The sequence below is a fragment of the Zootoca vivipara genome, chromosome 1 (genome assembly GCF_965207765.1).
Source record: "Zootoca vivipara chromosome 1, rZooViv2.hap1.1, whole genome shotgun sequence".
NCBI lineage: Eukaryota > Metazoa > Chordata > Lepidosauria > Squamata > Lacertidae > Zootoca > Zootoca vivipara.
Window position 1 is genome coordinate 54,019,050 of NC_142582.1, and position 15,859 is coordinate 54,034,908.

Consider the following 15,859-nt stretch of genomic DNA (forward strand, 5'->3'; position numbering starts at 1 on the left):
TAAAGGGAAAAATAACTGGATGTACATTTCCAAAATATAAGATAAAGAACAAATAAAATAAAACCTACATACAGCAACAGTGTTTTGTGTTGTGTAGGCTCCTATTTGTTATGTGCAAATGTCTTTAGATACCATATAGCATACTGTATATTCAACACAAAAAACAGCGACAATTTGTTGTTGACAAAGGACAGCTGGACATATAAAGGGCCCCATTACCTTGAGTAGCTTAGGGCCTCATCAAACCTAAATCCAGCCCTGGGTGGTACAGCTTAGCTTGCAGCCTTCATCACAGCAAAGAACCTGGTGGCACATTAAAGGTAACTGGGAGCAGCTTCGTTTTAAGTAGGGGGGGACCCTTATCCTCTGCAAACATTTTTCCTTCTTTTTCTTGAAATCATTTTTGGGTTTTCCTAGATTCAGGGCACTAAGTCGTGGGCGTAGCCAGGATTTTTTTGGGGGGGGGGGCAAGCCAAGCCTTTTGTGGGGGGGGGGGCAGAACCTCGCTTTATGTATTTTTATGTATTTTTATTGATTGTGGGGGGGGGCAGCTACACCCATGCACCAAGTTGATCTTTAGTAATATGCATCTAAGACCTCAGAAACCTGTTTTCTAGAATGGTAGCTGTTATCCTCACACATGAAAATGCCCTGTATAGTCAGGACAGTACAGCTGTGATTATGTAGTAAAATGCTAATTAGAGCACTGGTGGAATTTAGGTGTTGTTAATTTAAGTCTTGCGTATTGTAACCCTTGCATGTAATAATAGCCACTTTATGGCTTTTTATATATTTTTATTCCCCAATATCCGTTCTCTTTCCCACTGGAACAAAGAAAACCTCCCTTCCGACATGAGTTTGGCAGTTAACTTGGAGCAGGCCCTTCTCAGACAATGAGCCAACTCTGGAGCTCCCTGTCTAGGGAAATGTGCCTTGTGGGATTCCAGATACTCTTCTGCCAAATCATTAAAATTTGACAGTTTGAGAGCTTACCTTGGTGGTGGTTAGCTCATTAGTTTTCATATTACTGCTGCTTCAGAGTTACGATGTATTTCTCTTGTAGGTTGTATCTTTGTTATTATTCAACTTTTTTGTATTTTGAATAGAAAAGCATTTCATACTCTTAATAGAAGCATTCCATTCCAGCATTTCTTCATTGATTTTGGTGCCTATCTATTGGTTAAAAAAATGGCAGGTAGAGTAGTTTGTCCATACAGTATCTGCATACTATCTCACCAGAAGTGATCCAGTATAGAAGGAAGCTAAAGATAGAAATCATATTTACTCCTATTTTTGTCTGGCAAAGACCATTCTTACTTTGTGAATATAAATGAAATCAGTGCTTAACTGAAATTGAGACCAAGGTGTAGAACAATCTGAAATATGCACAGTATGATATACAGGAATCCCAACTGCTTTATTTATAACTTGTCAGAACTGCAAGATAGCGCATTTGTTCTTAAGTAGCATTCAGCATGGCTGAATGTTGCATCTTCAAATAAGCTGGCACATCTCTTTAACCTGGAGCAGGAACTGTACTTTGGTAAATATTTATTTGAAGTAGTTCTTCCTGTTGGCAGTTGGTTGCTCAGTATGTACTGAATTTGGCCACAATATGTTCGTTGTCCGTGGGCTTGTAGCTGCCAACACCTGGAGACACAAAGCGGTGATGTTGAAAAGTGAGTAGTGCTCTACAGCTTGGATATATAGCTTTTTCATAAAATCATAGAATTGGAAGGGACCCCAAGGCTCATCTAGCCCAACCCCCTGAAATGCAGGAATCTGCAGGTGTAGGAGTCAGTTTCCCATCAGATACATTTGTTGACTACTGCCTTCAACATTGTAGCTAGCACATGCTTGTTTCATGCTGGATGTGTACCATCAGCTGAAGATGAAAAACAGAGAGCCTACCACTGCGAGGAGAGCACATGAAAGGTGAACTACGTAAATAAGTTTAGTATCCCAATTCTGCTTCACAGCCTTCTCTATGTCATATCCTTTTTGCCTTGCTACTGTACCTCAAGCCTCAGCTTAGTATTCATATCTGACTTTGACTCCCATTGGGTACCAGGCAGGTGCCTTGCTAAAGATGTCCTCTTTAATCAAGTCTTCTAATCTCTTTATACCAGTTGGTATCTGTTCCAGATGTGAATTGTATTGTTATTTGTATGTACTGTTGTTATATTAAACTTTCTAGTAATTATTTTTATATCTGTTATCTGTTTTATCTGTTTTTACATCACACGTAACATGTTATGGTCTTGTAAATCACTTCACAGCGTCTGATGGGAAGCAATTTATAAATGAAATAAATAATAATAAAAGTTGTCTCGGACGTCATTCAACTCCAGCTCCTGAGCAATGCACACATTTGAGCTGGTAACCTCACTGAAGCATCTGTCTGCCTAACCTCCTCCTTTAGCCTGTATCCATGGACTCCAGCCACTGCCAAGGCAACTCCCTTGATCTTGTTTTGTGTCTCACCATTTATTAATAGGTAAGATTAATAATTTAATAATAATGGCGCTGTGAGTTAAACCACAGAGCCTAGGGCTTGCCAATCAGAAGGTCGGCGGTTCGAATCCCCGCGACAAGGTGAGCTCCCGTTGCTCGGTCCCAGCTCCTGCCCACCTAGCAGTTCGAAAGCATGCCAGAAAGTGCAAGTAGATAAATAGGTACCGCTCCAGAGGGAAGGTAAACAGCGTTTCCGTGTGCTGCTCTGGTTTCGCCAGAAGCGGCTTAGTCATGCTGGCCACATGACCTGGAAGCTGTACACCGGCTCCCTCGGCCAGTAAAGCGAGATGAGCACCGCAACCCCAGAGTCATCTGTGACCCTTTACCTTTAAGATTTGAATATTAATGGCCCCCCTTGCTCCTTGCCACTTTAATTGCATATAAAAACAACACAGGCATAGCCCTGCTGCTGTTTTTGCTCTCTGTCCTACTAACAATTCAAACACAATAGAGGAAATACTGCCATTAACTGTGGAAGTTATATGGAGAACATGCTCCCTTGTGACTGCAAACGGCCATTTCTTTTGACTCAAAAGATTTCTTCATCAGACACTCCACCTTGGTCAAGGGGTTTTTCACCACTCAGGAACTGCCAGTAGGTCTTGTCATCGGTGCTGCCATTGACACCATGGATAGAAATAACCATGGGCCCCCAGGAGGTCGATTCTGTTTGAAAGCTGTAAGTTAAAGGGAAATCTATCATTTAAGGGGGAATAAATTAACAATAAATTTAAAGGGAATAAGAAAGGGAAGTGTCCCGAAAGTTTCAGAAATGTTGGAAACAATTCACCAAATTCTAGTGTTTAAAAATGATACTCAGTTTCCCTCAAAACATGGTACAGTCATACCCTCATGTTACGTCCGCTTCAGGATGTGTCTTTTTGGGATACGGATGAGCCAAACCCAGAAGTCCTGGAACAGGTTACTTCCGGGTTTGGTGCGTCTGTAACCTGCGCACATGCGCAGAAGCACTAAATTGTGCTTTGCGCATGTGCAGAAGCACCAAATTGCGTCGTGTGTGTGCGCAGTTGCGGCACTTCAGGATGCGGCTTTTTCATGTTGCGAACGGGCCTCTGGAACGGATCCCGTTTGCAACCACTGTATTAGCTTATTTTTAAGAATAAATTTTCACAATTTTGCATCCTGGGTTTCACCGCCCCCATGAAATGCTACAGTTGACACACACTCTCACACACCCTTGCCAGGCCATGGACTATATTTACCTGAATATAGTGGGATTAACACTCTGAGCAGCTTCCAAGGCAGCAAGCAGTACGGAGCCCTTGGGCACCTTCACTGTTATGGAGTAGTTGAAATAGGGTCCTATTAGCAGATTGATTACAGTGTAGTGCACTGTAATGTTAGGATCTGTGCAAAAAGACAGGAGAAAGCAGATATCTCATGATGCCCTTAATATCTAAAGCCAGTCTTGTAGTCACAGAGCTAGTGGGGAGCCCATGACATGATCTAAACCTTGTTGGGAAAATGAGCTGAAGCTTTTACCACTGCGCTATTAATGCCCTTTCTTGTCATAAGCTCTGCACATGCATTCAAGTGAACAGGTGCAGGAGGGGCGTACATGAAAGGACTATCCCCAATGCCACTTCCAACATTTGCATACCAAACATACCTATTGTGTAGTAGTAATAGTAATTTTATTATTTACTGTATATGCAGCCCATCTGACTGGGTTGCCCCAGCCACTCTGGGCAGCTCCCAACAGAACATTAAAAACAAAATACAGTAAAACATCAAATATTTTTAAAAAACTCCCTGAACAGGGCTGCCTTCAGATGTCAAGGAAATAAACAATTTGACTTTTAGAAGACAATGATGGGAGGGCAATCCACCAGGGCAGACACCACTACCAAGAAGGCCCTCTGCCTGGTTCCCTGTAACTTCACTTCTCGCAGTGAGGGAACAACCAGAAGGCCCTTGGAGCTGGACCTCATTTATACATACTTGGAAACTGCCATGTGTTTGGGAACCTTGCATGCTCAAGGTGCCCAATGGTGCAGAGGCTTCTAAACGTGCTCACCCAAATGTGTTTTGAATCCCTCTGCCAACCTTCGCGCTGAATGTGGGGAAACTCTATAGTGGAGCCAACACATGCTAGGATGCCCTTGCCAGTTCCCACTTCAAGCTCCCTTGTGTTTGCCCTGAATCATAAATAGTGCTATATCCATAGCCAGAGGTACAATTTGGTTGCATGTGCTGGAACTCTGTGGCAATAGATGAGTGTGTAACACACTCCTCCCCACATGTTATGTAAGCTGCAGTTGTCTTTTCACCCACATGGAAGGACCCCATTAATAGGAGCCAGCAGACCCCTAGTGTCAGATTAATGGGTTCTTCTAGAACAGGCATAGGCAAACTCGGCCCTCCAGATCTTTTGGGATTACAATTCCCATCATCCCTGACCACTGGTCCTGCTAGCTAGGGATCATGGGAGTTGTAGTCCCAAAACATCTGGAGGGCCGAGTTTGTCTATGCCTGTTCTAGAACATGGGTGGATAATCTACAGCCCTCCCATAATCCCTGACCATTGGCCATGCTGGCTGGAGCCAATGGAGGTAGGAGTCCCAGCAAAAACAGAAGAGCCACAGTTTTTCTACCTCATTCTAGAATAACCATATAGCTGACAAATACCAATACAATTAAAAAAACAGCAACAACTTTGGATTCTTCATGAAAGCATTCATATGGAAGAAATATTCGTTGGGATATTACTTGTCACTGTTTTCCCCAGACAGAGTTCCCATGCCTTTATTCATTGCTCAACGGATACAGTTCAAGTGTTTCTATCAAGGAAATTTAGTGATGGTAGGGAAACCAGATTTGCCATGCAGCTGTTTAGAGATGCTGGAGATCTGTCAGGGGGGAAAGCTGACAACCCTACTTGGCTTTTTTCATAGCAGCATGAAAAGGTTATGTCGGAAACCAGATTGATTTAGGCCTTGCCTTTCCTATATGCCAAAAGTCTGAAGCTGCAGCTCCAGACCTTTAGGAACTTGTATGCTGCTCTCGCATTGCCTCAGTGGGGTGCAGCCTTACCTGAGAAGCAATTCAGAGTCGCCACATCCAAGTATGTTTTGCCCACTAGAGAAGGCAGGATTTGAGAACCCGCCTCAGGATTAGTAAAGGCTCCCTCATACATCTTCCTCAGCACTTCGTCAATGGTCTTGCTGCATTTCCATGCCCCAGCAGGGTAGAACTCAGTGGTAACACTGAGTGCCTGGAAAGCAAGTAGGAGAAGCTTGCACTGGAGAGAAGGCAATGGGACACACACACACCCCGAACGGTGACGAACATGCTCCTTGCTTCATCTTCTGATGCATGGCAAGATACATACCTGCATTGCCAGCCCAGTGCTATAGATGTTTCCAATGATGCCACTCTCCTGTTGCGAGCCAAGGATTTGGGCTGTGATCACACGTAGCGTCTCAGTAATGGCTCCCTCCATCTTGCTCTCCTTGCTCATTCCGTCATGCACACAAGTCAGTGCCAAAGCCACCATGGAGGCAGTATCTGCAAATCACACATCATCAGTGCTTACTGACAAAGCTTTTTTTCAGCCGGAACTCAGTCCCGGCACCTCTCAGGTGGCCGCCATTGCCATTCTAAGAGAACGAAGTAGGGGTTCACAGCGAGTTCCGTCACCTCTTTTTTCTAGACAAATAGCCCTGCCTACTGCGACTATGTTCTCGAAGCTATGAACATGAATTTGGCCAAACTGCGGGAGGCAGTGGAAGACAGGAGTGCCTGGCGTGCTCTGGCTCTGGTCCATGGGGTCACGAAGAGTCGGACACGACTAAACGACTAAACAACAACAACAACTGTGACTATAGAGAGCACCAGGCCAAATCTCTCTTTCTGATGTCCTGCTCAGCAAAGGATGACCCACTGAAGGGACACTAGGCAAGGTGAAGGAGGTCAGCCCTGCAGCTATTGGGCATGAAGGCTGCTGAAAAGCAGGTGCTGGGAGGAAGCAGGTCAAATTGCACCGCATGGCAGGATGGATTTTGAGTTTTGGATTTTGCACTAGGAGTCCCCGACTCTCAAACCCCCTAAGCCATGAAACTCCCCGTGTGTGACCTTGGGCAAGTCACCATCTCACCCCACTGTGGCTTACTTATTGCAAGGATAAGTGTGTACACTGTCCTGACTAAACGTCTTGGAGAAAGGGCAGAATAAACATAAAACTGAAAATTACTTTAAAAAAAGAAAAAGTACAAGTCAAGTGTGGTAATCTTACCTACGCCGAAGCAGCCCTTGGTCTGGCAGTCTTTTACTGCCTTAATGAGGATGGCGGCGGCATTTTTGGCATCCGGACTCTTTTCCACACACAAGGCCAGGATATCTAGAGCCAGTTGATAGTAGGTAGTCTTGGGGGCCCCAGTGTCATCTGCAATGAACATACCGTAGCTGTGTGTTATCCATTGCAGCTGCTTCCTGACCACAGCAGGCTCCCACGCTCAGCCCAACACTCTTGGGTTCTTATAATGACTAGGGATGTGGTCATCCTCAGATGGCAAAGATGGGTGCTAGCTTCAGTCGCACAAGGTAGGTGGTTCCCAATTAGCTAAGTACTGTGGCCCCCCTGTTTTCCAAAAGCCAAGCCACTTTTGAAAATGTTGACACCACTATTGTAGTTGTTGTTCTGTGAATAGTGCCATGGACCCCTGGGTGAGTTACACAGACCCCCCCCCCGGCATCTGCGGACCACCCATTGGGAGCCACTGCACTAGGTAGTTGTAAGTAGCCAGTGTTTTGGGAGCACATCCAAGGGCATATTATCGGTAGCATATCGGGAAGACCTTCCTGAAGGATTCGGGCATCTCAAACTCAGTCAGCTGAGAGCCACCATCCATGCAAGAGCTGGGAGAGGACACAGCCTAAGGATGGGAGGAGTTCAGCACCCATTTGTCTTCTTACAGTAATGTTTGATCTCTTCATCGGTTTTCTCTTCCAAGGCAGAGACCACGTTGATATTTCCCCCTGCTGCGGGGACATCCTTCGGATCCACACAGGATGATTGGAGAGATAGGACATAAAGCGCCACTTTGCCAGAGGTCATCTCTGCAGAAAGAGATGGGGAAAGACAGATATCATGTCTCCAAACAAACATGGCTTGGTTCACAAACCTCTAGTGCTCCAGTTGGACAACTAGGGGAAGCTGACACCTCTCATTCTCAACATCCTACCTTTTATGCCCTTGATATCCTGGATCAACCGCTTTGTTGCTCTGGAATCTCGGCCCCCAGCCAGGTTCAAAGCCATCACAACGCTTGGACTGGGTGAACTCTGCTGCTTCACGTCATTTTCTAGCTGAGTCTGGAGGCCTGTAACCAGCCACTGCTGAGCACTGGGGACAGCTGGAACCGAGAAAAGCAGACGTTCACCAAGAAGCAACAACTGCCCCCAGAGCACTTACCTAACTTTTCAGTAGGACAGCAATTCAACTTATGACAACATGCATTTTATTTTTTCAAATGTTATTTGAACATTTATAAATTGCAATCTGATGGAAAATATAACTGGGTGGTGTGCAACATAAAAGCACAATACTACTATAATAGCTTCAGTAAAAACATCAGGAGCGTGCTAATGAACTGGCTAATGAAAATAAATCATGTTCCTGAGCAGACTGAACACTACTGTTTTTGAGGTACATCTAAAAGAATGCAGGAATGACATCTGCCAGACTTCTACCAGCACTATAAGTATTGTGGAAGCACCTTTTTAATCCTATGCACATGTGGTAACTAAGGGTGCTTACAGACAGGTATCAATCGTGGGACAGGTGCTCCTCATTGATGCAAAGTTTTCTGCAGCATCCTTGCGACATTGTTATCATAAAATGCTAGCCCACCCATGTCACACACACACCATTTAGTCCAGATTTACCCTTCCCAGGAGGAAATCCATTTGGTTTCTGAAGACCTTGTCTCCAACAACCTGCTTGTGAAACCTCAACGACCCATTTACAAGTAGGTAGCCGTGCTGGTCTGCCGTAGTCGAAACAAAATAAAAAGAATCCTTCCAGTGGCACCTTAGAGACCAACTAAGTTTGTCATTGGTATGAGCTTTCGTGTGCATGCACACTTCTTCAGTTACGACCCATTGACAGTACTTCCCTCTGGAAGCACCCTCAGCTTTTTAATACTCACCGCAAGCCTCACTGGTCACTGTGCAGAACATGCACAAAAGGACAACAGCCGAGAGGGACATTTTGGACTGGAGCGAGTGTGTCTTTCTTTCCAAGAACACCAGACGTTGGCGCAGGTCGAAAGCCTGTTTGAGCTTCCTTTATATAACCTGTGAGTGCAGCTCCGGTTCCCTCCCTCCCAACCTTTTGCTTTTCAATTGCCACCTCATCTCTGGTATTATTTGTTTATCTTTGTGACTTCCACAAGGTGATACTGTACCAGTGAAAGTGAAGGTTAATCACCATTCATGGGAAAATGTTTGTTTGTAAAGTGTGACCCACTCCTTACTGAGACCAGGATATAAGATAATGAGAGCAGAGACATGCAAATTCAACCTGACTATAACTCTTGATTTACACAATATTTGTTTATCTCTGTGACTTCCACAAGGTGATACCAGTGAAAGTGAAGGTTAATCACCATTCATGGGAAAGTGGCCGTTTGTTTATAAAGTGTGACCCACTCCTTACTGAGACCAGGTGGTGCTGCCTGCATTCAGCATTGGGCGTGACATCTGGGAAGTGGCTGAATTTAAGCCCGCTGGCATCTCTCCCATAGAACTTTCTCAGACAGCCTTCTGTTTGTTAGGAAAGATAAACTGCTCTGCAAAATTGTCTCCCGGGCCAAATTCCATGATTTATTGTTGACTTGTTATTCTTTAAAACAAATTTATAAACCGCTTCACACCATGAAATGATCCAAGTGGACAAAAGTAGAATAAAACATAAAAACACAAGCTCTAAAATCAAGAGGAACCATATCCACAGATTATTTTAAAAACCAATAAATACATTTCTGCAGATACACAATTAATACTGTATTCCATAAATGCCTGGGTCACCCTTCAGTGAAAGCCTTGTTAAGAAGAAGAAAAAAGCCTTCAGTAGACACCTAATCATCATGACACAAGGCACCTGCCCAAGTTTGGCTGGTAATTGATTCCAGAGGACTGGAGCTGCAGCACTAAAAGCCCACTTTCTAGTACAAGCTAAGTGCACCTCTGGGGCATGCAGTACTTGCAGCAGGGCCCCAATTGTGGAGTGCAGTTGCAGGGCAGGGATAGGTGGAGTGAGTCAGGGATGAATAAAATATTAGGAGCTCTCAACAGTGACCAGAAAAGAAATGGCAAACGTATGCTTAGTTGGAGAATTGGGAGAGGGCTGTGGAAACAGGTACCTTTAAAAAGGCAACAGAGTAGTTCTGCAAGCTCACCTGTAGAGATGGTGCTACTGTTCACTTAAGGGTTTTTTGTGTGTGTGTTTTTAAGATGGATCATTTGCAGTCTGAAAGAAGGCTGGGTAGCTGAATGAATAAATGAATGAATGGTGTGTATGCTCCCTAAAAAGGTGTGTGATCCAAGCGTGGCAATTCCACGCTAAACACTTAGTATGGAATGCTCTGGACTGCTTACTCTGGTAAACAGCACCAGCTCTTCTGAGTAACAGGCAGGGGCATTTCCTGTGCCTAGTTATTGGCAGTCTTTAACTGGGAACATCAAGGATTGCACAGAATGTTGAAACTATGGATGTGGTTACTGGAAATGTACAAATCTGTCCATTTCAGTGTCTTCATTTCTCCTTTTTCTAGTCTTAAGTTCAGTTCCGTACATTTCTGAATCATTTAGCAGTTAAATAAAGTCCCCGTGAAGATCCATCAACATGTAATGAGATTACATCCACATGTGGTGGATTTGTGATAGGTCTGTGACTGAATGCATCATCTTATTCAGTAGATCAGTCACCAGGAGGAGCCATTCCACACTCACAGCTAGGGGGGGGGGGAATAATCACACGAGGAGCCTTTCCCCCACTCTCCCAATACTTATCTTGAGGAGAAAATGGGAGGGATGGACCATAGTATAGTCCAGGCATCCCCAAACTTCGGCCCTCCAGATGTTTTGGACTACAATTCCCATCTTCCCCAACCACTGGTCCTGTTAGCTAGGGATCATGGGAGCTGTAGGCTAAAACATCTGGAGGGCCGCAGTTTGGGGATGCCTGGTATAGTCCTTCAGTAGCTCTATACTTTGGGATGATGCTGGCAAGACAACCCACAATTCACTCTGGGCCCTGCTTCCCTGGCTGTTGAGCTGAAATTCATTTCCCTTTAAATCAATGGGATAAGTTAGTGATGAATCATGATATAGCTAAAGTCTCATTACATACTCACCCCTAACCCTCATCTGTAATTTATGTTTATTTTAATTGAGTTGTAAGCCACTTTGAAAGAGCAGATCTTCAAAACCTGTATGTCCATTGGTCCAATGCGGAATACAAGTTGACATTAATCCTTGCCTTACTCACCTCTGATTCTGCCTCAGTGTTAATAAATTAATTGTAATTATTTTGCTTCATACAGTGCCCTTTTTTTTCTTTTGTATGTCTCCTTTGAATGCAATCATGACCTTTTAATATTATTACAGGCGTGCAATACACGCCTTTTCATGTTTAAAATTCTGGTATGTGCTTGGATACCTCCAGAAAATAATGACAGTCTGGGTTGTGTCTGGATAGTTTGTTTTGCCCTGACACAATACTTGACCCTGACAAAGGAGTATCAATAGTCCAGCAATGCAGAACTAATTCTTAGACACATTTCCTTAAGTCTCTTCGTTTTTAATATCTCTATGTGCCTTGTAGGCTGAAACTGGACTCTATAAGCTAACAGTATTTGTGGTGTTGTCTATTGGATGCTGAACCTCAATGGCCTATGGTCAATCTGGGTATTTTTTTTAGAAAATACACAAATAGTACAAAATAACAAAAAGCCTTCAGAGGCCTTCTTCCAAAGGGAACCAAACCTGGGTACCATAGGAGCCTTGGGGGCTTCAGACCCCACAATAAAATATTTGAGGTGGCTGGGCTTCCACCAAGTTGATGGACATTCTGATTCAAATAGTGCGCATGCACTGTGTCATGTGATCAAATATGCAGGGCGGTGCTTACCTGTCCCCCCACAATATTTTATTCGTGTTGGCACCCCTGCACTGCACTCCTGGAATTTTCCATCATGTGGAGAGCTGGGGTGAATACTGTATAACAATAATAAAGCAAGCAGGAAGATACAGTATGCTCTCTAAGCCAAGAGAAGCTGTGTGATGACCTTTACAGTAATAGCTATTTTGTTGCGTTTTACTTCCTTGTAAATAGTAGCAGCTAGGATTGCCAGCTGATTTGAAAAATCCAGTCTGGCCTCCTTTTACTCATTAAACAGCAGCTTTGTTTGCACAAGTCCACATGTAAAACTAAGAATGGAAAAGAGGTCGTCATTATCATCACCTTGCTAAAGTCTGCAGATTACGTTGCTGTAAAAATTACTGGAGTAGAAATCAGGTTTCCCCCAAAAAAGTTGGCAACTCTGGAAGCAGCAAGAGGAAAAACCTTACCAAGGCAGAGCTCTCTCCCCCAAGATATGTGTGCATACACAGCAATTGTCACCTCATTTTACCTAGTCTGAGGGGGAGGTCTGCATTGGACTCCAGTGAAGAGATATCCAACCCTAATCAGAAGCTGATGATTCAAAACCACCACCCTTGCCTCTGTAGGAATGGCTTTCTTTGAAACCTCAGAACTAATGCCATCTTTCCAAGGGATAACTTCTAAAACACACATGCCACTGACTGTCTGCATACTACTAATGAAGAGCTACACAATTATGTCCATAGGAGTGCACCTCTGGGGCATGCAGTACTTTCAAAACAAAGAAATCTTCCTCTTCGTCCCTCTTTAAACTGTTTTTTGTTTTGGTTTTTTGTGCTGCTCTTATTTTAGGAGCTTCCCTTTCGCTGGACCATTTGCATTATTCACCCAACAGCAAGATGCTAATGTGAAAAAGCCCTAAATGGCCTCGGTCCAGTATACCTGAAGGAGCGTCTCCACCTCCATCATTCTGCCCGGACACTGAGGTCCAGCACCAAGGGCCTTCTGGCAGTTCCCTCATTGCGAGAAACCAAGTTGCAGGGAACTAGGCAGAGGGCCTTCTCGGTGGTGGCGCCTGCCCTGTGGAACGCCCTCCCAACAGATGTCATAGAGGAAAGCAACTACCAGACTTTTAGAATACATCTGAAGGCAGCCCTGTTCAGGGAGGCTTTTAATGTTTAATAGATTACTGTGTTTTATTGTGTTGGAAGCCGCCCAGAGTGGCTGGGGAAACCCAGCCAGATGGGCGGGGTATAAATAATAAATTATTATTATTATTATTATTATTATTATTATTTATTTGTACCCCGCCCATCTGGCTGAGTCTCCCCAGCCACTCTAGGAGGCTCGCAATCGAATACTAAATCAATACAGCAATAGCACAATTATAAAAGTCACAAACAATACATAAACCACATCAAATAATACACATCCGAATGGAAAACAATTTCCACATAAATAAAAATCTAAAACTAAGAATACAGCCTTAATACAGTTTAAAATAACATAGGTAAAAAATAACAGGAATTTAAACAAAAAACAAAACAAAACGGAGCCCTCTCTGCCCATAAATAATAATATTTATTATTATTATTATTATTATTATTATTATTATTATTAAGCACAAGTGATGCTGTCTATATACAGTGTCACATCGGTTTTCGAATGTAATCCTTTCCAGAAGACTGTTTGAGTTCTGAAACGTTCAAAAACCAAAAACTCAATAGCCCACAGCTAGGCCTCAGGATCTTGCACTGAGTGGAAGCCGCTTGGCATGTTCAATTTCTGAGGCGCGTTCGAAAACCGAAGCATTTACTTCTGGGTTTACAGTGTTCAAAAACCTAAATGTTCGTCAATTGAGACGTTCAAAACCCGAGGTACCACTGTATATATTTCCAAGAATAAGAGGCACAGAGGAATGATTGTGCTATGGAGTTTAACAAGCTGTTATTATAAACTGCCCTGAAGTAATTGGATAAAAGGACTGTGTATAAATATTTAAAACAAACAAATACAAAAATAAAACTCATCCATTTTATATTGCTGCTGTGCCAACCCGTGCGTTACCTGAAGAAGTATCATACAATTACAACCTCACCCTGAGGCCATGTGATCTGCGAGGGGGTAGGGATTGGGAGCCTGTGGCTTTCTAGATGTTGTTGGACTTCAGCTCCCATCAGCCCCATCCAGCATGGTCAATGGGCAGGGATGATAGGAGTTGAAGTCTAACATAAGCAGGTTCCCCATCCCGATAGCAGAATGACAAGATGGGGCAGCAAGGGAGGAAGACCTTAGAAATGGTGCAGGGTTCTGGAGAGCTCAAAAGCTTGCACACTATTTTGTGACATCTTGATTGGCTAATATGGATTCTGGATTTTTCTTAGGGGCCAACACAGCTTCTTTTATCTATTATATTCCCTGGTATTTGCCAATCAAAAGACCAGTACAAAAGCCAGCAACCTGCCTTGAGAGATGAAGCAGTGCAAAGCAGAGACAAAGAGAAGGGCTAAAAGAAGAGACAAGAGGGAGACCAATGAAATACTTAAGCTGATGTGAAGCGTTATAGGGAAGCTGCAAATTTCTGCCATTCTGGGACATTTTTAAAAAATAAATCACTTAAAATAAATGAGATTTGTAAGCACTGTATCATTATGACCTAAAGGGAGTGAAATTCAGTTGACAGGCTTTTCCTACTTACTACAGTCCAGGCAGCATTGTCCTTGGATGAGAAGCAGAAACACCAATCCCAGCAGAGGTCCCATCATCATTACTCAGATGCAGTACAGTATATGCCTCTTAGTTGCTCTGGGGATGTGAGCACTACAACCAGGAACCAAGCAGTGACAAAGAGGTAGGTACAAGGGACTCCTCCCTTATCATGTTGCTTCCCCATAACAAGAAAGAGATTGAGCAATGCTAAGTAACGTACGTAGATGTGTGTCCCTGCCCTGCAGGAAAGTACAGATTGACAGAATGACAGTTCTTAATAATGTGTTTCATAGGTAGAGGTAGAAACAGGTAGAAACTTCCCTGTTTAGGGAAATTTTTAATGTTTGATGTTTTATCATAGAATCATAGAGTTGGAAGAGACCACAAGGGCCATCCAGTCCAACCCCCTGCCAAGCAGGAAACACTATCAAAGCATTCTTGACATATGTCTGTCAAGCCTCTGCTTAAAGACCTCCAAAGAAGGAGACTCCACCACACTTCTTGGCAGCAAATTCCACTGCCGAACAGCTCTTACTGTCAGGAAGTTCTTCCTAATGTTTAGGTGGAATCTTCTTTCTTGTAGTTTGAATCCATTGCTCCGTGTCCGCTTCTCTGGAGCAGCAGAAAACAACCTTTCACCCTCCTCTATCATGTTTTAATATTCTGTTGGGAGGGGCTGGGGAGACCCAACCAGATGGGCTGGGTATGAATATATTATTATTATTATTATTATTATTATTATTATTATTATTATTATTTAGAAGTGGCAGCTCCTCCCTGTTCCCACTGGCAGAGAAAGGGGGTGCGGTGGGTATGGCCTGCCCCAGGTGTCATCCGGGGGGGGGTTGACATCGCCGCGGGCGGTGCCCCCCAGGAACGCTTGCCAGTGGCAGCACACCCCCTGGACACTAGCCCCGCCCCACAGGCAGCTAGCCCTGCCCCTGAGATGCTAGCCCCGCCCCCATGGGCACAGCATGTACGCCGCTCCAGGTGATGGAGCAGCTAGCTCCGCCTCTGCCTGTTCTCGGCAGATACAGAAGGGAAGGGAAGCTAGATAAAGAGCAGGCATAGGCAACCTTTGCTCTCCAGATGTTTTGGAACTACAACTCCCATGATCCCTAGCCAACAGGGCCAGCGGTCAGGGATCATGGGAGTTGTAGTTCCAAAACATCTGGAGAGCAAAGGTTGCCTATGCCTGATAAAGAGCCAGGCCTACAGGCTTATGGCTAGAGAAACATCTGTAAGAACAGAGTAGTTTCTGATGAACGATCACTTCATAAACAAATGCTGAACAGAAGTAAATGTGAACATGGAATAAGTACAAAACTGCATGAAAGCAGTAGATATTATTACTGTATCATTATAGGCAAATGGTTGACACATGCAACAATCTAAATTTAATTATCCAGATGTTGTTGGACTCCAGCTCCGATCAGCCCCAACTTATATGGGAGTTGTAGTTCAGGAACATTTGAAGGGCAACATGCTCTCCAGCCCAGCAATAAATGC

At 43.9% G+C, this 15,859-nt stretch overlaps 1 protein-coding gene across 2 annotated transcripts; it reads right to left on the reverse strand.

The window, feature by feature from the left end:
- Window positions 1–1,398: 1,398 nt before the first annotated feature.
- Window positions 1,399–14,472, reverse strand: CBLIF (cobalamin binding intrinsic factor). 2 transcript variants are annotated; one of them, XM_060277242.2, is made up of 9 exons: window positions 14,340–14,472; window positions 7,719–7,889; window positions 7,450–7,593; window positions 6,770–6,919; window positions 5,867–6,042; window positions 5,569–5,749; window positions 3,738–3,882; window positions 3,073–3,191; window positions 1,399–1,650 (listed from the first exon to the last, which is right to left on the reverse strand). In XM_060277242.2, exons 1-9 carry the CDS (start codon window positions 14,407–14,409, stop codon window positions 1,589–1,591), a joined length of 1,218 nt encoding a protein of 405 aa, XP_060133225.2. In that variant the 5' UTR covers window positions 14,410–14,472; the 3' UTR covers window positions 1,399–1,588. The 2 variants fall into 2 exon arrangements, with proteins under 2 accessions (XP_060133225.2, XP_034980199.3); XM_035124308.3 differs by lacking the exon at window positions 14,340–14,472 and adding an exon at window positions 8,685–8,837.
- Window positions 14,473–15,859: the final 1,387 nt, after the last annotated feature.

Coding starts and splice junctions, on each gene's coding strand:
- CBLIF (XM_060277242.2), bottom strand. CDS start 14,409: ATGATGATGGGACCTCTGCTGGGATTGGTGTTTCTGCTTCTCATCCAA. Junction 3,883..5,568: donor GACTCTGAATTGCTTCTCAG/GTAAGGCTGCAC, acceptor CTTTTTGCACAG/ATCCTAACATTACAGTGCAC. Junction 1,651..3,072: donor TGAAAAACCCCTTGACCAAG/GTGGAGTGTCTG, acceptor TTGTGTCTCCAG/GTGTTGGCAGCTACAAGCCC.